Consider the following 20,209-nt stretch of genomic DNA (forward strand, 5'->3'; position numbering starts at 1 on the left):
TTTGTTTTTGTTTTTGTTTTTTGTTTTTTTTTTTGAGACAGGGTCTTACTGTGTTGCCCAGGCCAGAGTGTAGTGGCACGATCATAGCTCACTGCAGCCTCAACCTCCTGGGCTCAATCGATCCTCTTGCCTCAGCTTCCTAAGTAGCTGCTACTACAGGCATCACCACACCTGGCTTTTTTTTTTTTTATTTTTTATTTTTAGAAATAGGGTCTTGCTCTGTCACCCAGGCTGATCTCGAATTTCTGGGCTCAAGCAGTCCTCCTGCCTCAGGAGGCGTGAGCCATGGGACCCAGCCTCACTTTCATTCTTTTTTTAAAGTATTAAAAATTTTTTTTGGCATTTCAGGGGGAAAATAAACTAAACAAAAAGTAAAAAGTAATACAAAGAAGATAAAAAGAAAAAAGAAATAAATTTTTTTAGCAATAGGGTCTTGCCATGTTGGCTAGGTTAGCCTTGCACTCTTTGACCTCAAGCAGTCCTCCCACCTCAGCCTCTCAAAATATTAGGATTACAGGTGTGAGCCACTGTGCTTGGTCAATTTTTTTTTGTTTTTGTTTTGTTTTTGTTTGAGGTGGTCTTGCTCTGTCACCTAGGCTGGAATGCAGTGGCGCAATCACAGCTCACTGCAGCTTTGACCTCCTGGGCTCAAATGATCCTCCTGCCTCTGCCTCCCAAGTAGCTGGGATTACAGGTGGGCATCACCATACCTGGCTATTTTTTTTTGTAGAGATGGGGTCTCACAGTGTTGCCCAGGCTGGTCTTGAACTCCTGGGCTAAGTGATCCTCCCACCTCAGCCTCCCAAAAGTGCTATGATTACAGGCGTGAGCCACTGTGCCCAGCCTGGTCTCACTGTCTTGGTGGTGTCTTTTGCAGCACAACAGTTTTAAATTTTGATGAAGTTCAGTTTAGCTGTTTTGTTATGTATTTACTTTTGGTTTTTTTTGATATAAGGTCTTGTTCTGTCACCCAGACTGGAGTACAGTGGCGCAATCGTAGCTCACTGCAGCCTCAATCTGGGCTCAAGTGATTCTTGGGTAGCTCGGCCTCTTGGGTGGCTGGGACTACGAGCATGAGCCACCATGCCTGGCTGATTTTTTATTTTTATTTTGTAGAGGTGGGATCTACAAAATCCTGTGTTGCCCACACTGGTTCCAACTCTAACCTGAAGGAAACCCTCCCACCTCAGCGTCCCAAGTTGCTGAGTATTTTGTTCTTTTGTTGCCGTGCTTTTGGTGTCATACCTAAGAAGTCTTTGCCTGACCCAAGGCCCTGAAGATTTATGCCTATATTTTCTGCTAAGAGTTTTGTAGTGGAAGCTCTTACATTTAGGTCTGTGATCCCATTTTGAGTTAGTTATCATATATGGTGTGAGGGAGGGGTCTGGCTTCATTTTTTTTTTTTTTTTTTTTGAGACAGAGTCTCACTGTGTTGCCCAGGCTGGAGTACAATGGTGGGATCTTGGCTCACTGCAACCTCTGTCTCCTGGGTTCAAGTCATTCTTCTGCCTCGGCCTCCCAAGTAGCTGGGATTACAGGCACGTACCACCACGCCTGGCTAATTTTGTATTCTTAGTAGAGACAGGGTTTCATCATGTTGGTCAGGCCACTGTCAAACTCCTGACCTCAGGGGATCCACCCATCTCGGCCTCCCAGAGTGTTGGGATTACAGGCGTGAGCCAGCATGCCCGGCTGGGCTTCATGCTTTTGAAGGTGGGTACCCAGTTGTCCATCATTAGATGTGTTCTGGGTGCACTTGTGGTGTGCTCCTCCCATGACAGGGAGCAGTGGGAAGCCGCAGCTCTCTAAAGGAGTGTTTGCTTTAGTTTGGGAGAAGCCTGTGAATGAGACAAGTTGAGGAAGGCTCAAAACGGAGAGTCAAGCCAGTTGTGGGAGTGTGAAGGAAGCAAGGACTGATAGACCCTTAACTGGGCTGGGAAGCACTTCAGTGTTGAAGCGGGGTTTGAACTGAGCTTGGAGCCTGGAGAGAACTCATTTCAGAAATTCTTAGTAATCAGGACCAGGGGGTTGGCCCCTTACAAGACTGGTGTCCTTTTTTTTTCCTTTTTGAGATGGAGTCTCGCTCTATCACCCAGGCTAGGGTACAGTGCCACGATCTTGGCTTCCTGCAGCCTCTGCCTCCTGGTTTCAGGTCATTCTCATGCCTCAGCCCTCTGAGTACCTGGGATTACAGTCACGTGCCACCACTCCCAGCTAATTTTTGTATTTTTAGTAGAGACAAGGTTTCGCCATGTTGGCCATGCTGGTCTCGAACTCCTGAGCTCAGGTGATCCGCCCACCTTGGCCTCCCAAAGTGCTGGGATTACAGGTGTAGGCCTCCACATCTGGCCTAGTTTCTTTCTTTCTTTTTTTTTTTTAAGCAGGGTCTCTTCTACTCCCCAGGCTAGACTGCAGTAGCACAGTCATAGCTTATTGTAGCCTTGAACTCCTGGGCTCAAACCACCTCCTGCTTTGGAAGTAGCTTGGACTACAGGTTCATACCACCATGCCTGACTGTTTTTTTTTTTTGGTAGAGATAGGGTCTTGCTATGTTGTCCAGGTTGGTCTCAAACTCCTGGGCTCAAGTGATCCTCTCCAGCCTCAGCCTCCCAAAGTGTTGGGATTACAAACGTGAGCCAGTGCCCAGCTACAAGACTGTTTATACTTTGCTTCAAGGTAGAAACCCTGAGGCCATTGCAGAAAGACAGCAACCTTGTTCTCTGATGGTAGGGTGGTTGTCTGGATGATGCGCCAGTATTTCCTCACCAGGGTTCCTCCTCCTGTTCTTCTAGGGGAAATGGATGTAGCTGAGAGTTGGCAGAGAGGCCGTGGTGGAGGAAGGAAGATTCTCTGCCTCGTACGGAGGTCACTCTCGGGACTCAGCGTGGCAGGGCCTGTTGACCACGTTCTCTTTGTGTCAGCAGCTTTTGCTTGGTGCTGCGGCTGACTGAGGCGCGGTCCCCTCACCACGAGACCTCACAAGCACTGGGAGGGTATGCGGCTGTCGCCCTGCCTTGGCCACCCTCCTGGCCCCCAGTGAAGTTATGTGGCTTTCTTGCTCACGTGAATTAGATTCTTTTCATTCATTCAGCAGGTGTTTATTTAGCATCTGTTACGTGCTGGGCACTGTTATTTTTCTTTTCTTTTCTTTTTTTTTATTGTTTGAGACTGAGTGTCACTGAGGCTGGAGGGCAGTGGCGTGATCTCAGCTCACTGCAACTTCTACCTCGTGGGTTCAAGAGATTCTCGTGCCTCAGCCTCTGGAGTATCTGGGATTGCAGGCATGCACCACCATGCCTGGCTAAGTTTTTTTTGTATTTTTAGTAGAGACTGAGTCTCGCTGTGTTGCCCAGGTTGGTCTCGCACTCCTGGCCTCCAGTGATCCGCCCATCTTGGCCTCCTAAAGTGCTGGGATTACAGGTGTGAGCCATTGTGCTGGCTTTATTTATTTATTTATTCATTTATTTAGAGGCAGAGTTTTGCTCTAACTGTTGCCCAGGTTGGAGTGCCGTGGTGCAATCTTGGCTCACTGCAACCTCTACCTCCTGGGTTCAAGTGATTTTCCTTCCTCAGCCTCCCCAGTAGCTGGATTACAGGTGTGCACTGCCATGCTCGGCTAATTTTTGTATTTTTAGTAGAGATAGGGTATCACCATGTTGGCCAGGCTGGTCTCGAACTCCGGACCTCAGGTTATCCACCCGGCTTAGCCTCTCAAAGTGCTGGGATTACAGGTGTGTGCCATCTCGCTGGCTTTATTTTTATTTTTTGAGATGGAGTCTCGCTCTGTTGCCCAGGCTGGAGTGGAATGGCTCGATCATGGCTCACTGCAGCCTCCGCCTCAGCCTCCCGAATAGCTGAGACTATAGGTGCGTGCCACAGTGCCTGGCCCAAGTGGCTTTTTTATACCCACGTGAACACTACTACATTACTAACAGAAAAGCATCGAGTGAGACTTTTCTTCCGAAACTATGTTCAGAGAGTGGCTGCGGTACTGCCTTGGCAATCTAGGGAATGTATCCTCACAGCATTTTAAAAAAAAAAGAAAAAAGCAGAATTTTTGCTTCCTCCCTGAGGATTGGGAATACGGAACGGTGGTTATAACGTAAAGGGAAAAGCATCTAGATGGAACAGTGAATTAATGGATTGCAACTATGTTAAAAGAGGCACAGGCCTCCCAGAATGAGGGAACACGGAGGGAAAATACTGAATGTTGGCCCGTGTGCGAGGCAGCTGGAGCTCTTGCTGGTGGGAGTGTGAATTGGCTCAGTCACTTTGGAAAACTGAAATATTTACCAAGCTGAACATATGCAGATCCCGTGATCCAGCAACTTCACTTTTAGATATGTTATGGAGCCAACAGAAAGGCGCACATATGTCCACCAAGAGACACGTGCTGGAATGTTCATAACAGCGCCATGTGGAACAGGGAGGCGCTGGAACCCTCCCAGATGCCCCACAGCAGAGGGAGGAGGAGGTGGCGAGGACACAGTCACGCAGCGGCGCCTGCTGCAGGGGCAGCCAGAGCCCTACAGCCACGTGCACGACAGGTGCCACAGCCTGATGCCGAGGGAAAGACGTCAGGAACAAAGGAACTGACTTGTCGAGTGCAGTTACATAATATAAAAACAGGCCAGGCGCAGGGGCTTCCACCTGTAATCCCAGCACTTTTGGAGGCTGAGGAAGGAGGATTGCTTTAGTTTGGGAGTTGGAGACTAGCCTGGGCAACATGGGGAAACCTCATCTCTACAAAAAATACAAAAATTAGCTGGGTGTGGTGGCGTGCATCTGTGGTCCCAGCCACACTCGGGAGGCTGAGGTGGGAGGATTGCTTGAGCCTGGGAGGTCAAGGCTACAGTGAGCTGTGGTTGCACCACTGCACTCCAGCCTTGGTGACAAGAGTGAGACGCTGTCTCAAAAACAAAAACCCCAAAATAGGCAAACCCCCAGCTTGAGAAGTCAGTGGTTACTCTTGGGGTGGTGGCTGACAGGGCCTGAGCGGGCATCCACGCTAATTCTGCTGTTGCTATCTGGGTGCCGTGGCACTGGTGTGCTCATATAGCAAACTCACTGAGCTGAGCAGTCGAGAAAGACCTGCCTGGAAACAGCACCCATCAGTTCTAGAACAGCACTCACTTTGAGAAGGGAAAGGGAGAGGAGGGGAATGACGTGTGTCTGTAACATTGTGTATTGTGTATTTTCACTGCAAATTTAATATCTCCATGACAGAAATGTATCTCTGGATACCATAAAAATGTTCACTAAGATTTTCTGCAAAGACAGTATCTGAATTTCTTTTTTTTTTTTTTTTTTTTTAATAGTCTCCCTCTGTCACCTAGGCTGGAGTGCAGTGGTGCGATCTCGGCTCACAGCAACCTCAACCTCCGCCTCTCAGGTTCAAGTGATTCTCCTTCCTCAGCCTCCCGAGTAGCTAGGATTACAGGCACACACCACCATGCCTGGCTAATTTTTGTATTTTTTGTAGAGTTGGGGTTTCACCATGGTGGCCAGGCTGGTCTTGAACTCCTGACCTCAGATAATCTGCCTGCCTCGGCCTCCCACAGTGCTGGGATTACAGGCATGAGCCACTCTGCCCCGCCAGTAACTGAATTTTGAATTGTAGGCTCCATGGATGGTCCAGAACACATGACACCACCACCAGTGTGTTCAAAAGCACAGTGAACCACACAGCCACACTGAAGAGTGTAGCCAAGTCGAAGGGTTTTTCCCAGAACACCACAAAGCATAGTTTTGTTTGTTTGTTTGTTTTCCCCTGCTCGCCCAGGCAGGAGTGCAATGGTGCTATCCTGGCTCACTGCAATCCCAAAGTATTGGGATTATAGGCATGAGCCACTGCACCCAGCCTTTATATAGGGTTTTGTTGTTGTTGTTGTTTATTTTTATTTTTATTTATTTATTTATTTTTTGAGACGGAGTCTTGCTGTCGCCCAGGCTGGAGTGCAGTGGCGCAGTCTCGGCTCACTGCAAGCTCTGCCTCCCAGGTTCACGCCATTCTCCTGCCTCAGCCTCCCGAGTAGCTGGGACTACAAGCGCCCGCCACCATACCCGGCTAATATTTTTGATATTTTTAGTAGAGACAGGGTTTCACTGTGTTAGCCAGGATGGTCTTGATCTCCTGACCTCGTGATCTGCCCGCCTCGACCTCTCAAAGTGCTGGGATTATAGGCATGAGCCACCATGCCCGGCCTTTTGTTTTTATTTTTTTTTGAGATGGAGTCTCACTCTGTCACCCAGGCTGGAGTGCAGTGGCGTGATCTCAGCTCACTGCAACCTCCACCTTCCAGGTTCAAGCGATTCTCCTGCCTCAGTCTCCTGAGTAGCTGGGACTACAGGCTCCCGCCACCATGTGTAGCTAATTTTTCTATTATTATTATTATTATTTTTGAGACTGAGTTTCGCTCTTGTTGCCCAGGCTGGAATGCAATGGTGTGATCGCCGCTCACTGCAACCTCCACCTCCCAGGTTCAAGTGATTCTCCTGCCTCAGCCTCCCTAGTAGCTGGGATTACAGGCATGCATCACCACATCTGGCTAATTTTTGTATTTTTAGTAGAGATGGGTTTTCTTTATGTTGGCCAGGCTGGTCTCAAACTCCTGACTCAATGGATCTACCCACTTCAGCCTCCCAAAGTACTGGAATTACAGGTGTGAGACACCCCGCCTGGACAATAATCACGTTTAATATTCTTTTCATCAATCTTTTTTTTATTTGAAACAGAGTCTTGCTCTGTTGCCCAGGCTGGATTGCTTGAGCTCAGGAGTTTGAGACTAGCCTGGGCAACATAGCGAGACCCTATCTCTATGAAAAATTATTATTATTATTATTTTTTGTGAGACAGAGTCTCTGTTGCCCAGGCTGGAGTACAGTGGCATAATCTCAGCTCACTGCAACCTCCGCCTCCTGAGTTCAAGCAATTCTCTGCCTCAGCCTCCCGAGTAGCTGGGTTTACAGGCGCCCGCCACCACTCCTGGCTAATTTTTGTATGTTTAGTAGAGACGGGGTTTCACCATCTTGGCCAGGCTGGTCTTGAATTCCTGACCTTGTGATCCACCCACGTCGGCCTCTCAAAGTGCTGGGATCACAGGCATGAGCCACCTCACCCAACCAAAAAATTAATTTTTTAAAAATATAAAATTTAGGCTGGGCACAGTGGGTCATACCTGTAATCCCAGCACTTTGGGAGGCGGAGGCGGGTGAATCATGAGGTCAGGAGATCAAGACCATCCTGGCTAACACGGTGAAATCCAGTCTCTACTGAAAATACAAAAAATTAGCCAGGCGTGGTGGCGGGTGCCTGTAGTCCCAGCTACTCGGGAAGCTGAGGCAGGAGAATTGCTTTAACCGGAAGGCGGAGCTTGCAGTGAGCTGAGATCGTGCCACTGCATTCCAGCCTGGGCAACAGAGCGAGACTCCATCTCAAAAAAAAAAAGGCCGGGCGCGGTGGCTCAAGCCTGTAATCCCAGCACTTTGGGAGGCCGAGACGGGCGGATCACCAGGTCAGGAGATCGAGACCATCCTGGCTAACCCGGTGAAACCCCGTCTCTACTAAAAAATACAAAAAACTAGCCGGGCGAGGTGGTGGGCGCCTGTAGTCCCAGCTACTCGGGAGGCTGAGGCAGGAGAATGGCATGAACCCGGGAAGCGGAGCTTGCAGTGAGCTGAGATCCGGCCACTGCACTCCCGCCTGGGTGACAAAGCGAGACTCCGTCTCAAAAAAAAAAAAAAAATTTTTTTATATATATATATAAATCTATAAAAAGTTTAAATAATAAAATAGTCTATATGGCACATTACAACTTTATGCACATGGAAATGGAAAGTAATCTGCAAAAATGAATATAGATGTATACAGGTTGTAGGGATGGAGTGACTTTATTTCAAAATATTTTAATGTTACATCACATTAAATAAGATATTAAAAATAAACCTTAAGGTTAATGAAATCAAAGCTATGAAAAGTTTCTGTTTAAAGTATACAACCTAGGCTGGGTGCAATGGCTCACGCCTGTAATCCCAGCACTTTGGGAGGCTAAGGCGGGCGGATCATGAGGTCAGGAGATTGACACCAGCCTGACTAACACAGTGAAACCCCATCTCTACTAAAAACACAAAAAATTAGCTGGGCGTGGTGGTGGGCGCCTGTAGTCCCAGCTACTCAGGAGGCTGAGGTAGGAGAATTGCTTAAACCCGGGAGGCAGAGGTTGCAGTGAGCCAAGATTGCACCATTGCACTCCAGCCTGGGCAACAGAGCAAGACTCCATCTCAAAAACAAAAACAAAAACCACACAAAAAAAAGAAGAAATAAAGGCCGTGTTCAGAAACACCTGATTTCCATTCTGCTTCGTGGGAGGGGTTAGGACAAGTGATCTAATTCCTTCTCTCTCTGTTGCCCTATGACAAGGGCTTTCAAACTGTGGCCCCTGACCAGCGGCAGCATCTGGGAACTTGTTAGAAATGCAGATTCCAGACTGAGTATGGTGGCTCACGCCTGTCATCCCAGCACTATGGGAGTCTGAGGCGGGTGGATCACCTGAGGTCAGGAGTTCGAGACCAGCCTGGACAACATGGTGAAACCCCATCTGTACTAAAAATACAAAAATTAGCCGGGTGTGGTGGCGGGCACCTGTAGTTCCAGCAATTTGGGAGGCAGAGGTGGGTAGATTACTTGGGGTCAGGAGTTCAAGACCAGCCTGGACAACATGGTGAAACCCCATCTGTACTAAAAATACAAAAATTAGCCGAGTGTGGTGGCGGGCACCTGTAGTTCCAGCAATTTGGGAGGCAGAGGCGGGTAGATTACTTGAGGTCAGGAGTTCAAGGCCAGCCTGGACAACATGGTGAAACCCCATCTCTACTAAAAATACAAAATTAGCCGGGTGTGGTGGCACACGCCTGTAATCCCAGCTACTTGGGAGGTTGAGGCATGAGAATCGCTTGAACCCTGGACACTGAGGTTGCGTGAGCTGAGATTGTGCCATTGCACTCTAGCTCGGATGACAGAGCAAGACTCCGGCACCCCCTCCAAAAAAAAGCAGATTCCCAGGCCCCACCCCAGCCCTCCTGTTGGAGAGACTCTGGGGGTGGGCCCAGCCCTCTGTGTTCGAAGGGGCCCACCAGGCAATTCTGATATGCACCCACTTTGGAGAATTTAACCCTGGGACGCTGTGCCATCCTCGCTGGTCCTGGTACCCCCTCCGTTCTAGGGAACTGGCAGCTGGGGACAGCAGCCTTGTGTCGTGGAAGAGCATGGAACTTGGAGTTGGAATACGCATTCGGGTCCTCCCCACCACTACACGGGACGGTAGGAGCCACACTCGCGGTCTCTTTGGGAAGGCCCATGCCCTGTCCTGGCTCTGAAAGCACCAGCACTGAAGCCCTCTCCACCGGCACCGGGAACCCCAGGGAGTGCCTGGGCTGCATGGACCCGGAGCTGGAGGTGTCTCCGAGTGCTCAGTGTAGCCCCACCGCTGGGTCAGCAGGAAGCGGTGTGTGGGCCAGTCTGGGGAGGGCTTGGCCTCCAGGCAACAGCTGCAGCTGTGCTGCTTGGGGACCTCCACCGTCTGTCCCGTGCGACCTGCGCCAAGGCTGTCGGAGCCTGTGACTTCTGCCGAGGTCAGCATTTGCAGAAGTTGTGCTCGGATGAAGGGGGAGCGTCTTTGCACAGGGTTCGTCGGCAAATGCTGTTTGTTTGTTTTTTTTTGAGATGGCGTCTTGCTCTGTTGCCCAGGCTGGAGTGCAGTGGCATAATCTCAGTTCACTGCAACTTTCACCTCCTGAGTTCAAGTGATTCTTGTGCCTCAGCCTCCTGAGTAGGTGGGATTACAGGCGCCCGTCACCATGCCCAGCTAATTTTTTTTTTTTTTTTTTTTTTTGAGACAGAGTCTTGCTCTGTCGCCCAGGCTGGAGTGCAGTGGTGCGATCTCTGATCACTGCAAGCTCTGCCTCCCGGGTTCACGCCATTCTGCTACCTCAGCCTCCTGAGTAGCTGGGACTACAGGTTTCCACCATCACGCCTGTCTAGTTTTTTGTATTTTTAGTAGAGATGGGGTTTCACCATGTTGGCCAGGATGGTCTTGATCTCCTGACCTCGTGATCTGCCCACCTTGGCCTCCCAAAGTGCTGGGATGACAGGCATGAGCCACTGCGCCCGGCCATGCCCAGCTAATTTTTCTGTGCTTAGTAGAGATGGAATTTCGCCAAGTTGGCCAGGCAGGCCTCAAACTCCTGACCTCAGGTGATGCACCTGCCTCAGCCTCCCAAAGTGCTGGGAATTCAGGCGTGAGCCACCGCGCCTGGCCAATCCTGTTTGTTTCTAAAGCTGTGGACTCTGGCGCGGGAGGCCCGAGGTGTTGGCTGTGAACAGAATGTGGCGCTCGCCTGCTCTGGGTCGTTACTGTCTGAGGTTCCTGGTGGAAGACACTGGGTGGGAGACAGGGGTGCGTGTGTTTGAAGTTTCGTTGTCTTCTGATTTGTGGATAACTCACTTGGAGATCCACAACCTCGTGAGGCTGAAAGGATCTTGAATATTGCTTGTGGCCTCTTTTCCCTTTTTTTGTTGCAAAGAGGGGTCACAGTAGGCCAGCGGCTGACGTGGGCCTGACTCTGCCCCTCACCGCGTGCCTGGTTCCTGTGACGTCTGCCCAGCCCCCTCTCACAGCCACATCTTTCCTAGTGGAGCATCCACATGTGATCCCCATGCATCGTGTGGAAGGCACCGATTTGTGAGCCAGTCTGGGGAGCTGACCGCCACCGAGAACTTGCTGAGAGGGGAATATCAGTCTGAGTTTTAGCGGGTAGATTTACAGAATCTTTTCGGATTGGAGCGTGGTAAATCTGGAAGGAAGTCAGGGACATTTATTGAATGTTTTCTATTGGCGAGTTATTTTCAGCTCTCCTTCCTCACTGAATTCTGAGGCCCTCGGCCTGGGATCTGAGGGGCCGCTTCCCTCCCGGGGTCTCCCAGATAGCGAGCAGCACTTCAGGGGCAGGACTTCCAAGTCCACGTTCCGGGTTGGGTCTGAAGCCCACAGTAAAGCAGTTTGGTGCCAGAAGGGTTGGAGTGGGGAGGGATGCCGTTCAAGGGGCCTGCTGGGGGTTGCTGCTGTATCAGGACATAGATGGCGATGGCCAGGCCAGGGGGTTGGGCATCCTTACGCCCACCACACGGATTTGAACAGTAAGCTCAGAGGTGGCTGCGAGCTAGGCCACACAGCTAGGAAATGATGGAGGCTGGACTTCAGCCAGGATCTCTCTGCGCCAGATCCCATCCTGCGTCCACAGCTTTTCCAACCCGGGCCCAAGCTGGCCTCTCTCGTCTGATCTGTTTTCTGTCTGTGGGACTGGGTTAGTGTAGGGTGTATCGTCCAGGCGCTGTGTCTTATGGGCTGTGTGCGTAGCTTCAAGGGGTGTCAGTTTGATGAGAATGTTGAAGTCCCATTCGTGAGCGTTAACATTTATTCCCGCAGACAGCCAGGCTCTTCCTCCTGGGGTTTCTGCCCTTTGTGCAGTGCGTGGTCCGTCACCTGGCAGTGTACCCTGTTTGAAATGATGTTTTTTTTTCCTTTTCTTTTTTAGAGACAGGGTCTTACTCTGTCACCCAGGCTGGAGTGCAGTGGCCCAATCTCGGCACACCACAGCCTTGAACTCTTGGGCTCAAGCAATCCTCCTGCCTCAGCCTCCTGAGTAGCTGGGACTACAGGTTGCACCACCATGCCCGTAATTTTATTTTTTGTAGAGATGGCATCTCTACAAAAGACCAGGCTGGTCTTTAACTCCTGGGCTCAAGCGATCCTCTTGCCTCAGCCTCCCAAAGTGCTGGGATTGTAGGCACTAGCCATTGTACCCGGTCTTTTACTTTCTTTTTCTTAATTAAAATTTATTTTGAAAATATGGACATGTGGCCGGGCATAGTGGCTCATGCCTGTAATCCCAGCACTTTGGGAGGCCGAGGTCAGTGGATCATTTGAGGTCAGGAGTTTGAGACCAGCCTGGCCAACATGCTGAAACCCTGTTTCTACTAAAAATAAAAAAATTAGCCGCGCATATTGGTGCACGCCTGTCCTCCAGGTTACTCCGGAGGCTGAGGCAGGAGAATCGCTTAAACCCGGGAGGTGGAGGTTGCAGTGAGCCGAGATCGTGCCACGGCACTCCAGCCTGGGCAACAGAGTGAGACTCTGTCTCTCAAAAAAAAAAAAGGTATGGGTATGCTAGTTTAGTAAACTGACACTTGAAAGCGTAGCTTTCTAATGATTGGAACTTGTACACAGAAGCGGTTAAGATGTTTGAGAGCAATCGAGAGTTGAAGAAGTGTCTGATTTAAAATGTGTTTTTTGAGCTCTTTCAGATTCTCATGCAATCAAAGTTCAAATTCTTCACTAGCATGTGACCACTTGGTAATCATTACTGAGTTTACATTCTTGGAAGATTATCTTTTTTTTTTTTGAGACGGAGTCTGGCTCTGTCCCCCAGGCTGGAGTGCAGTGGCCGGATCTCAGCTCACTGCAAGCTCCGCCTCCCGGGTTTATGCCATTCTTCTGCCTCAGCCTCCGGAGTAGCTGGGACTACAGGCGCCCGCCACCACGCCTGGCTAGTTTTTTGTATTTTTTAGTAGAGACGGGGTTTCACCGTGTTAGCCAGGATGATCTCGATCTCCTGACCTTGTGATCCGCCCGTCTCAGCCTCCCAAAGTGCTGGGACTACAGGCTTGAGCCACCGCACCCAGCCTATCTTATTTTAATGATCAGGAAAATCATACAAATTAATACATGCTTAATAGAGAAAACTTAAACTTTTTTTTTTTGGAGACAGAGTCTCTGTTGCCCAGGCTGGAGTGCAGTGGCGTGATCCTCTGCTTCCTGAGTTTAAGCAATAATTCTCCTGCTTCAGCCTCCTGAGTAGCTGGGATTACAGGCGCGCATCAACATGTCAAAAAAAAAAAAAAAAGGCCGGGCGCGGTGGCTCAAGCCTGTAATCCCAGCACTTTGGGAGGCCGAGACGGGCGGATCACGAGGTCAGGAGATTGAGACCATCCTGGCTAACACGGTAAAACCCCGTCTCTACTAAAAAATACAAAAAACTAGCCCGGCACGGTGGCGGGCACCTGTAGTCCCAGCTACTCGGGAGGCTGAGGCAGGAGAATGGCGTGAACCCGGGAGGCGGAGCTTGCAGTGAGTTGAGATCCGGCCACTGCACTCCAGCCTGGGTGACAGAGCGAGACTCCGTCTCAAAAAAAAAAAAAAAAAAAAAAACCAAACCAAACTTTTTTTTCTATTTAGAACTCACTCTGTATTAAAAACTAAACTGACTTTTTACATATGATTCCTTGTTTTGGTTTCTTCTTTGCAAGCTGGGTGTAGGATCTCTGATTTGCTTTTGCCACCTTGTGCAGGATGCACGGTGACTTCTTGTCCGTAAGGTGGCTGGAGTTTTCTGGCTTAATTCTTCCGTGCGTATGGTCGGGAGTCCTAGCTATAAGCAGGTCGTGTGAGCGAGTCTGGTGTTGACTCTGTAGTGAGAGTGAGTGAGTCTAGCGTTGACTCCGTAGTGTGAGGGAGCGAGTCTGGCCTCGGCTCCGTGGTGTGAGTGAGTGAGTGTGGCTGGCTGAGGATGGGACCTGCTGCGTGACATGGCCAGAGTCCACGTGCTGAGCTAGCACAGAGCAGAGGGAGGCTGCGCTTTTCAATTTATTTTATTTTTTGTACAGACACGGTCTCACCATATTGCCCAGGCTGGTCAAGTGATCCTCCCTCCTCGGCATCCCAAAGTGCTGGGATTACAGGGGTGCACCACCGTGCCTGGCCAAGGCTCCATTTTTTGAGCAGCTGTTCTCACTGGTCATTCGCCCTCTCCACTGCAGATCAGCCGACACCCCAGGCCATCGAGCCCCAGGCCATCGTGCAGCAGGCCGCAGCCCCCAGTCGAATGCAGATGCCGCAGGGGAACCCACTGCTGCTGTCCCACACCCTGCAGGAGCTGCTGGCCAGGGACACTGTGCAGGTGGAGCTCATTCCGGAGAAGAAGGGCCTCTTCCTGAAGCACGTGGAGTATGAGGTTTCCAGCCAGGTAACCGGCAAATTGTGTGTATGTCGGGGCAGGATGGGGAAGAAAGGGTCGCATCTCAGCATCTCAGGGCAGGAGTGGTGTGACAGGAGAAGGCTGAAGGGTGAGTCTGTGCGACTGGCTATAGGCAAGATCCAGAACTCGCAGCAGGGTCAGACTGTGGAGCCGACTTTTCCACACCTTTTTTCCTTGCACCTCGCTCTGGCCCAGCCATGTCCCCACCTGGTCCAGTTCATCCTCCCCACCACTGTGCTCTGCAGTCTTGTCTTTTCTTTTCTTTTCTTTTCCTTTCTTTTCTTTTTTCTTTTCTTTTTCTTTTCTCTTCTCTTCTCCTTTTTCCTTCCTTCCTTCCTCCCTTCCCCACTTCCCTTCCCTTCCCTTTCCCTTCCCTTCCCTTTCCCGTTTCCTTTCCCCTTTCCCCTTTCCTTTCCTTTTTTTTTTTTTTTTTTTTGAGACGGAGTCTCGCTCTGTCACCCAGGCTGGAGTGCAGTGGCCGGATCTCAGCTCACTGCAAGCTCCGCCTCCCAGGTTCACGCCATTCTCCTGCCTCAGCCTCCCGAGTAGCTGGGACCACAGGCACCCGCCATCATACCTGGCTAATTTTTTGCATTTTTAGTAGCGACAGGGTTTCACCATGTTAGCCAGGACGGTCTTGATCTCCTGACCTTGTGATCCGCCCGCCTCGGCCTCCCAAAGTGCTGGGATTACAGGCATGAGCCACCATACCCAGTCTTGTGTTGTTTTTTTTTTTTTTTTAATTACAAACGGAGACTTGCTGTGTTGTCTCAGCTGGTCTCAAACTCCTGGGCCCAAGCATTCCTCTCACATTGGCCTGCCAAAGTGCTTGGCTCACAGGCATGAGCCGCTGCACCTGGCCTTAAGGACGAGCGAGCAGGTCTCCCTACCCTGCCGTCTGCTCTGCTCTGCTTCATTGTGTTCCAGAGCCTGTGGCCACACAGTTCAAATGGTTGTCAGTAAAGGACGAAGGGGGTCAGAGGGGAGGATTCCCTTCGAGGACCGTGTCAAAGCCGCCTTGCTGTCTGGCATTGCCGTGGTTCCTGGCCCTCTGGGCCACAGTCGGAGATGTGGACCAGCCGGTGGGATGCTGTGGGGGAGCGGAGCGAGCCAACCCTTCCTTCTGGGGCCCGGCAGCCTGGGGGCGAGGCAGCTGTGAGGGTGTGGGACGTGCTGTTCCCTGCCAGGAGCCAGCAGCTGGTCTTTCTTCCAGTCTTACTAAGCTGCCCGTCCCTTAAGTAAATTCATTGCCACGCAGGTAGCATTTGTCAAGGAGGCAGTTTGGTCACCCCCGATGTGTGTGTAATGGGCCAGCCACTGACCAGGTGGGAAGCTGCTGTGCCTCATATCGTTTGCTTAATTTTTTTTTTTTTTAATTTTTTTGACACAAAGTCTTGCTTTGTCACCCAGGCTAGAGTGCGGTGGCGCGATCTCGGTTCACTGCAACCTGCGTCTCTGGGGTTCAAGGGATTCTCCTGCCTCAGTCTCCAAAGTAGCTGGGACTACAGCTGCCCACCACCACACCCAGCTAATTTTTGTATTTTTAGTAGAGATGGGATTTTGCCATGTTGGTCAGGCTGGTCTCGAACTCCTGACCTCAGGTGATCCACCTGCCTCGACCTCCCAGAGTGCTGGGAATACAGGCAGGAGCCACCGCGCCCGGCCTAAGAGTTTAAAAGTTGCATTGCCATACACGAAGGCATTACAGGATTTCTCCGTTTAGTAAAGGCCTGGTGAGAGGAGATGCACGTGGTGCTGCTGTTTTCCTGGGCTCTGTTGAGGGGAAGTGATGAGGCGGCGTGGTTTCCAATGTCAGATCTAAGCACCGAACCTTCTCTTGCAGCGCTTCAAGTCCTCCGTGTACAGACGGTACAATGACTTTGTGGTCTTCCAGGAGATGCTCCTGCACAAGTTTCCCTACCGTATGGTGCCTGCCCTGCCACCCAAGAGAATGCTGGGAGGTAAAGCTGGGCGTGCTGCCCACCGGGGGTGGAGGGGGCATGCTGCCCACTGGGGGTGGAGGGGGCGAGCCCACCCTGTGGTCCCAGCTCAGGGATGGAGCCCACTGTGGACTAGGCAGGTGCAGGGCTGCAGGGAAACTCCAGCCTTTTGGCATCTGGGGCAGAGCTATGGCTTGAGTGCAGCCTTGGTGCAGGCAGGGAGACTGGCACCCGGCATCCTTGGCCCACTGGAGCCTTCAACTGCATGACCTGGATGACTGACAGGTGGGAAAGCCCTTGCTGTGCAGGTGTGAAAGAGAACCCCACTTCCCCTCTCCAGAGTGCAGTGGCCAGGGCCCCCGAGAGCTCCCAGGAGGACTGCCAGGAGCACTGTGTACTCACCTGGCTGGCATTGCCCTGCCGGCATCTGCAAAGCCATGGGAGCCTGAGCCTTGGGTACCATGGGAGCACTCGTTGACCTCATGGAAGAGAACAGAAGTTGTGCAAGTAGGAAATGTAAGCTGCGTCTTGCAGGAGAGAAAAGACAGCATGCGGCTGCCTCACCTTCACCTCTGCCTGAAGATGGCCTTGGGCCAGGTGGGAGATCACAGATGACCTGGGAGCCCCTCCCCAGGCCTGTGTCCCCCCGGGCTGCAGAGCACGTGGACCGCGGCTGCCAGCTCTGATCTCACTGGGGGTCTCTCCCTCAGCCCGTTCCTCCAATTCTGAATAAAACATGCTGGGGAGGCAAGTGCTTAGAGCCTGATCCTGGCTTTCCGCCGTTCCCAGCCCTTCCACAGTCACCCTGTCCTGGACGGGGGCGCAGCATCAGAGCTAACACAGTGGCTGGTTCCCCGCATCTGAAATCGTACAATGGTGCATAAGTGCTTCTGCCTCTCGCCGGTCACTGAGCAGCTCGGGGTCTGATGGTGTGATTTTCTCCCCGTCCCGTGTGAACGCCACAGAGCAGATCATTCTGATCACGCTGAAGGGCATGTGGGCGCTCAGGGCAGCAGAGAGCAGAGGACGCAACAGGGATGTGGGACGCTGGCTCAGACCTGGGCATCCGAGTTGCTGAGCGCTGGCTGGTGTTCAGCACCTGGAAACCGCACACACGTGCTGCACCACTTGCGCGTTACGGAAGCGCAGCCTCATCGGAAGAGGCCTGCCAGTCTTGAGCCAGGAGGGAAGCCCCAGCCAACTGTATTTCTTTTCTTTTTTTTTTTTTTTTTTGAGACAGAGTCTCACTCTGTTGCCCAGGTTGGAGTGCAGTGGTGCAATCTCGGCTCACTGCAGCCTCTGTCTCCTGGGTTCAAGTGATTCTCGTGCCTCAGCCTCCCAAGTAGCTGGGATTATAGACACGTGCCGCTGTGCCCAGCTCCTATTTGTATTTTTGTAGTGACAGGTTTCACCACGTGGCCTAGGCTGGTCTTGAACTCCTGATCTCAGGTAATTCACCTGCCTCGGCCTCCCAAAGTGCTAGGATTACAGGCGTGAGCCACTACGCCTGGCCTGTATTTGTTTTCTTTCTTTTCTTTTTTTTTTTTGAGACAGAGTCTTGCTCTGTCGCCCAGGCTGGAGTGCAGTGGTGCAATCTCGGCTCGCTGCAAGCTCTACCTCCTGGGTTCACGCCATTCTCCTGCCTCAGCCTCCCAAGTAGCTGGGACTACAGGCGCCCGCCACCACGCCCGGCTAGTATTTTGTACTTTTAGCAGAGGCGGGGGTTTCACCGTGTTAGCCAGGATGGTCTCAATCTCCTGACCTCGTGATCCGCCTCCCTCGGCCTCCCAAAGTGCTGGGATTACAGGCGTGAGCCACAGTGCCCGGCCTCTTTTATGTCTTTTTTTAGAGACAGGGTTTCGCTACGCTGGCCAGGCTGATGTAGAACTCCTTGGTCTCATGTGATCTGCCCTCCTCAGCCTCCCAAGATGCTGGGATTACAGGCGTGGGCCATCGAACCTGACTGTATTTCTTTTTTTTTTTTTTTTTTTTGAGACGGAGTCTCGCTCTGTCACCCGGGCTGGAGTGCAGTGGCCGGATCTCAGCTCACTGCAAGCTCCGCCTCCCGGGTTCACGCCATTCTCCTGCCTCAGCCTCCCGCGTAGCTGGGACCACAGGCGCCCGCCACCTCGCCCGGCTAGTTTTTTGTATTTTTTAGTAGAGACGGGGTTTCACCGTGTTAGCCAGGATGGTCTGGATCTCTGGACCGCGTGATCCACCTGTCTCGGCCTCCCAAAGTGCTGGGATTACAGGCTTGAGCCACCGCGCCCGGCCCTGACTGTATTTCTTAATACATTAAAGTAGTATTTAAAGGCTGGGTGCTGGTGGCACATGCCTGTAATCCCAGCTAGTTGGGAGACTGAGGCAGGAGAATCCCTTAACCTGGGAGGCGGTGGTTGCAGTGAGCCGAGATGACACCACTGCACTCCAGCCTGGGTGACAAGAGCGAAACTCCGTCTCAAAAAAGAAAAAAAAAGTACTTAAATACCGTTTTTATTTGTGTTCATACTGAAATGTCCTGAATGCATCAGTATATGCTTTTACTTTTTTTCCCTTTAGAGTGAAAATATTTAACCTGAATGAAAGCAATGAGTAATTGGATCCTTTGCAGAGTGAGTTATAAGCACAGTGAATAGAAAAACTCGGCCGGGTACAGTGGCTCACGCCTGTAATCTCAGCACTTTGGGAGGCTGAAGTGGGCAGATCACCTGAGGTCGGGAGTTGGAGACCAGCCTGACCAACATGGTGAAACCCCATCTCTACTAAAAATACAAAAATTAGCCGGGTGTGGTGGCGGGCACCTGTCATCCCAGCTAATTCCAGAGGCTGAGACAGGAGAATCGCTTGAACCTGGGAGGTGGAGGTTGCAGTGAGCCAAGATTGTGCCACTGCACTCCAGCCTGGGCAACAAGAGTGAAACTCTGTCTCAAAAAAAAAAAAACCTGGGTTGCGTTAGTGTTGGAGCGTAGCAAAACCCATTCGTTCGCGGAGAGAAGTGCCAGGAGGGGATTCTGGAGGATGTCTTTAATGGAGGTGATCAAAGCGACCGCTCTCGTGGTTCCCAGGACTCCCGATGGAGACAAGCAGATCTGTGGTTTTCCCTGGCAGCTCCTGGATCCAAGTGTGTGTGGCCGGAGGGGGCATCTGGGAGTGCGGCTCTAGCTTTTTCAGACCCATTGTCCGAGCAGCACTGGGGGCCCGGCCAGTGCCCTCCGCTAGCTGCTGGGCGCTCTGCCGCCTGTAGGGAGAGTTTTGAGAACTCGCCCAGAGCAGATGGGGGCCGGCACCCTGGACTCTGTCCAGTGACCCCGTGCCCTCCTCCAGCCGACAGGGAGTTCATCGAGGCCAGGAGGAGAGCCCTGAAGCGCTTCGTCAACCTGGTGGCACGGCACCCCCTGTTCTCCGAGGATGTGGTCCTCAAGCTCTTCCTGTCCTTCAGTGGCTCGGTGAGTGTGTCTGCCCTGGCCCCGGGAGGTCCCGAGCCTCCAGACCCGCCCTTTCCTTTCTCAGGTTTGGTTTCTTGTCCTCCTGGTCCCTCGTTGGACGCCCAGCAGGAATGACACGGACAAGACTTCTTTCGTCTCCATATAACAGTCTGAATGTGATTTTCAGAGGTGTCCCTGGTGTTGACTTTGCAGGATTTTGTAAATCCGTGTGGAGATCATGGGTCTCTGTGGTCACTTTGAGGATTTAGGCTGGATGTTTTGGAGGGTTTAGGGAGGTGCCAGAGACTCCAGATGGGAAGAAGTGTTTACTTAAAACAAGGCCCTGTCTGACTAGGGACCACTGGAACACAGGCTGAGTCTCCTTGTCAGAGCCACAGCACAGACCTGCAGCCGGGAATTAACTTCTTGTACACGCGCTCCGTCCAGGTCCGAGCGGGGGTTCCTTCCTCCCAGCTGCTGCGGCACAGCTTTAGTGTGTGTCAAGAAGCTATAGCTTGTGGGCACGGTGACCCACGCCTCTCATCCCAGCGCTTTGAGAGGCCGAGGCCAGATGGTCCCTTAAGCCCAGGCGTTTGAGACCAGCCTGGGCAACATAGCGAGACTTTGTCTCTGCCAAAACAAAATGAAACTGGGGCCAGGCATGGTGGTGCACACCTGTAATCCCAGTCACTCGGGAGGTGAGGCATGAGAATCCCTTGAACCCGGGAGGTGGAGCTTGCAGTGAGCTGTGAT

General features: G+C 51.7%; 1 protein-coding gene across 2 annotated transcripts in view; it reads left to right on the forward strand.

The window, feature by feature from the left end:
- SNX8 (sorting nexin 8) overlaps positions 1-20,209 on the forward strand; it is a 55,440-nt gene that overhangs the window by 20,409 nt on the left and 14,822 nt on the right. For both annotated transcript variants that reach the window (XM_003895660.3, XM_009202506.4), the window contains exons 2-4: positions 13,874-14,079; positions 15,935-16,052; positions 19,356-19,477. In XM_003895660.3, coding sequence (XP_003895709.1) covers positions 13,874-14,079; positions 15,935-16,052; positions 19,356-19,477 — 446 coding nt within the window. The remainder of the gene's footprint in view (positions 1-13,873; positions 14,080-15,934; positions 16,053-19,355; positions 19,478-20,209) is intronic.

Source organism: Papio anubis, chromosome 4 (assembly GCF_008728515.1).
Source record: "Papio anubis isolate 15944 chromosome 4, Panubis1.0, whole genome shotgun sequence".
Taxonomy (NCBI): domain Eukaryota; kingdom Metazoa; phylum Chordata; class Mammalia; order Primates; family Cercopithecidae; genus Papio; species Papio anubis.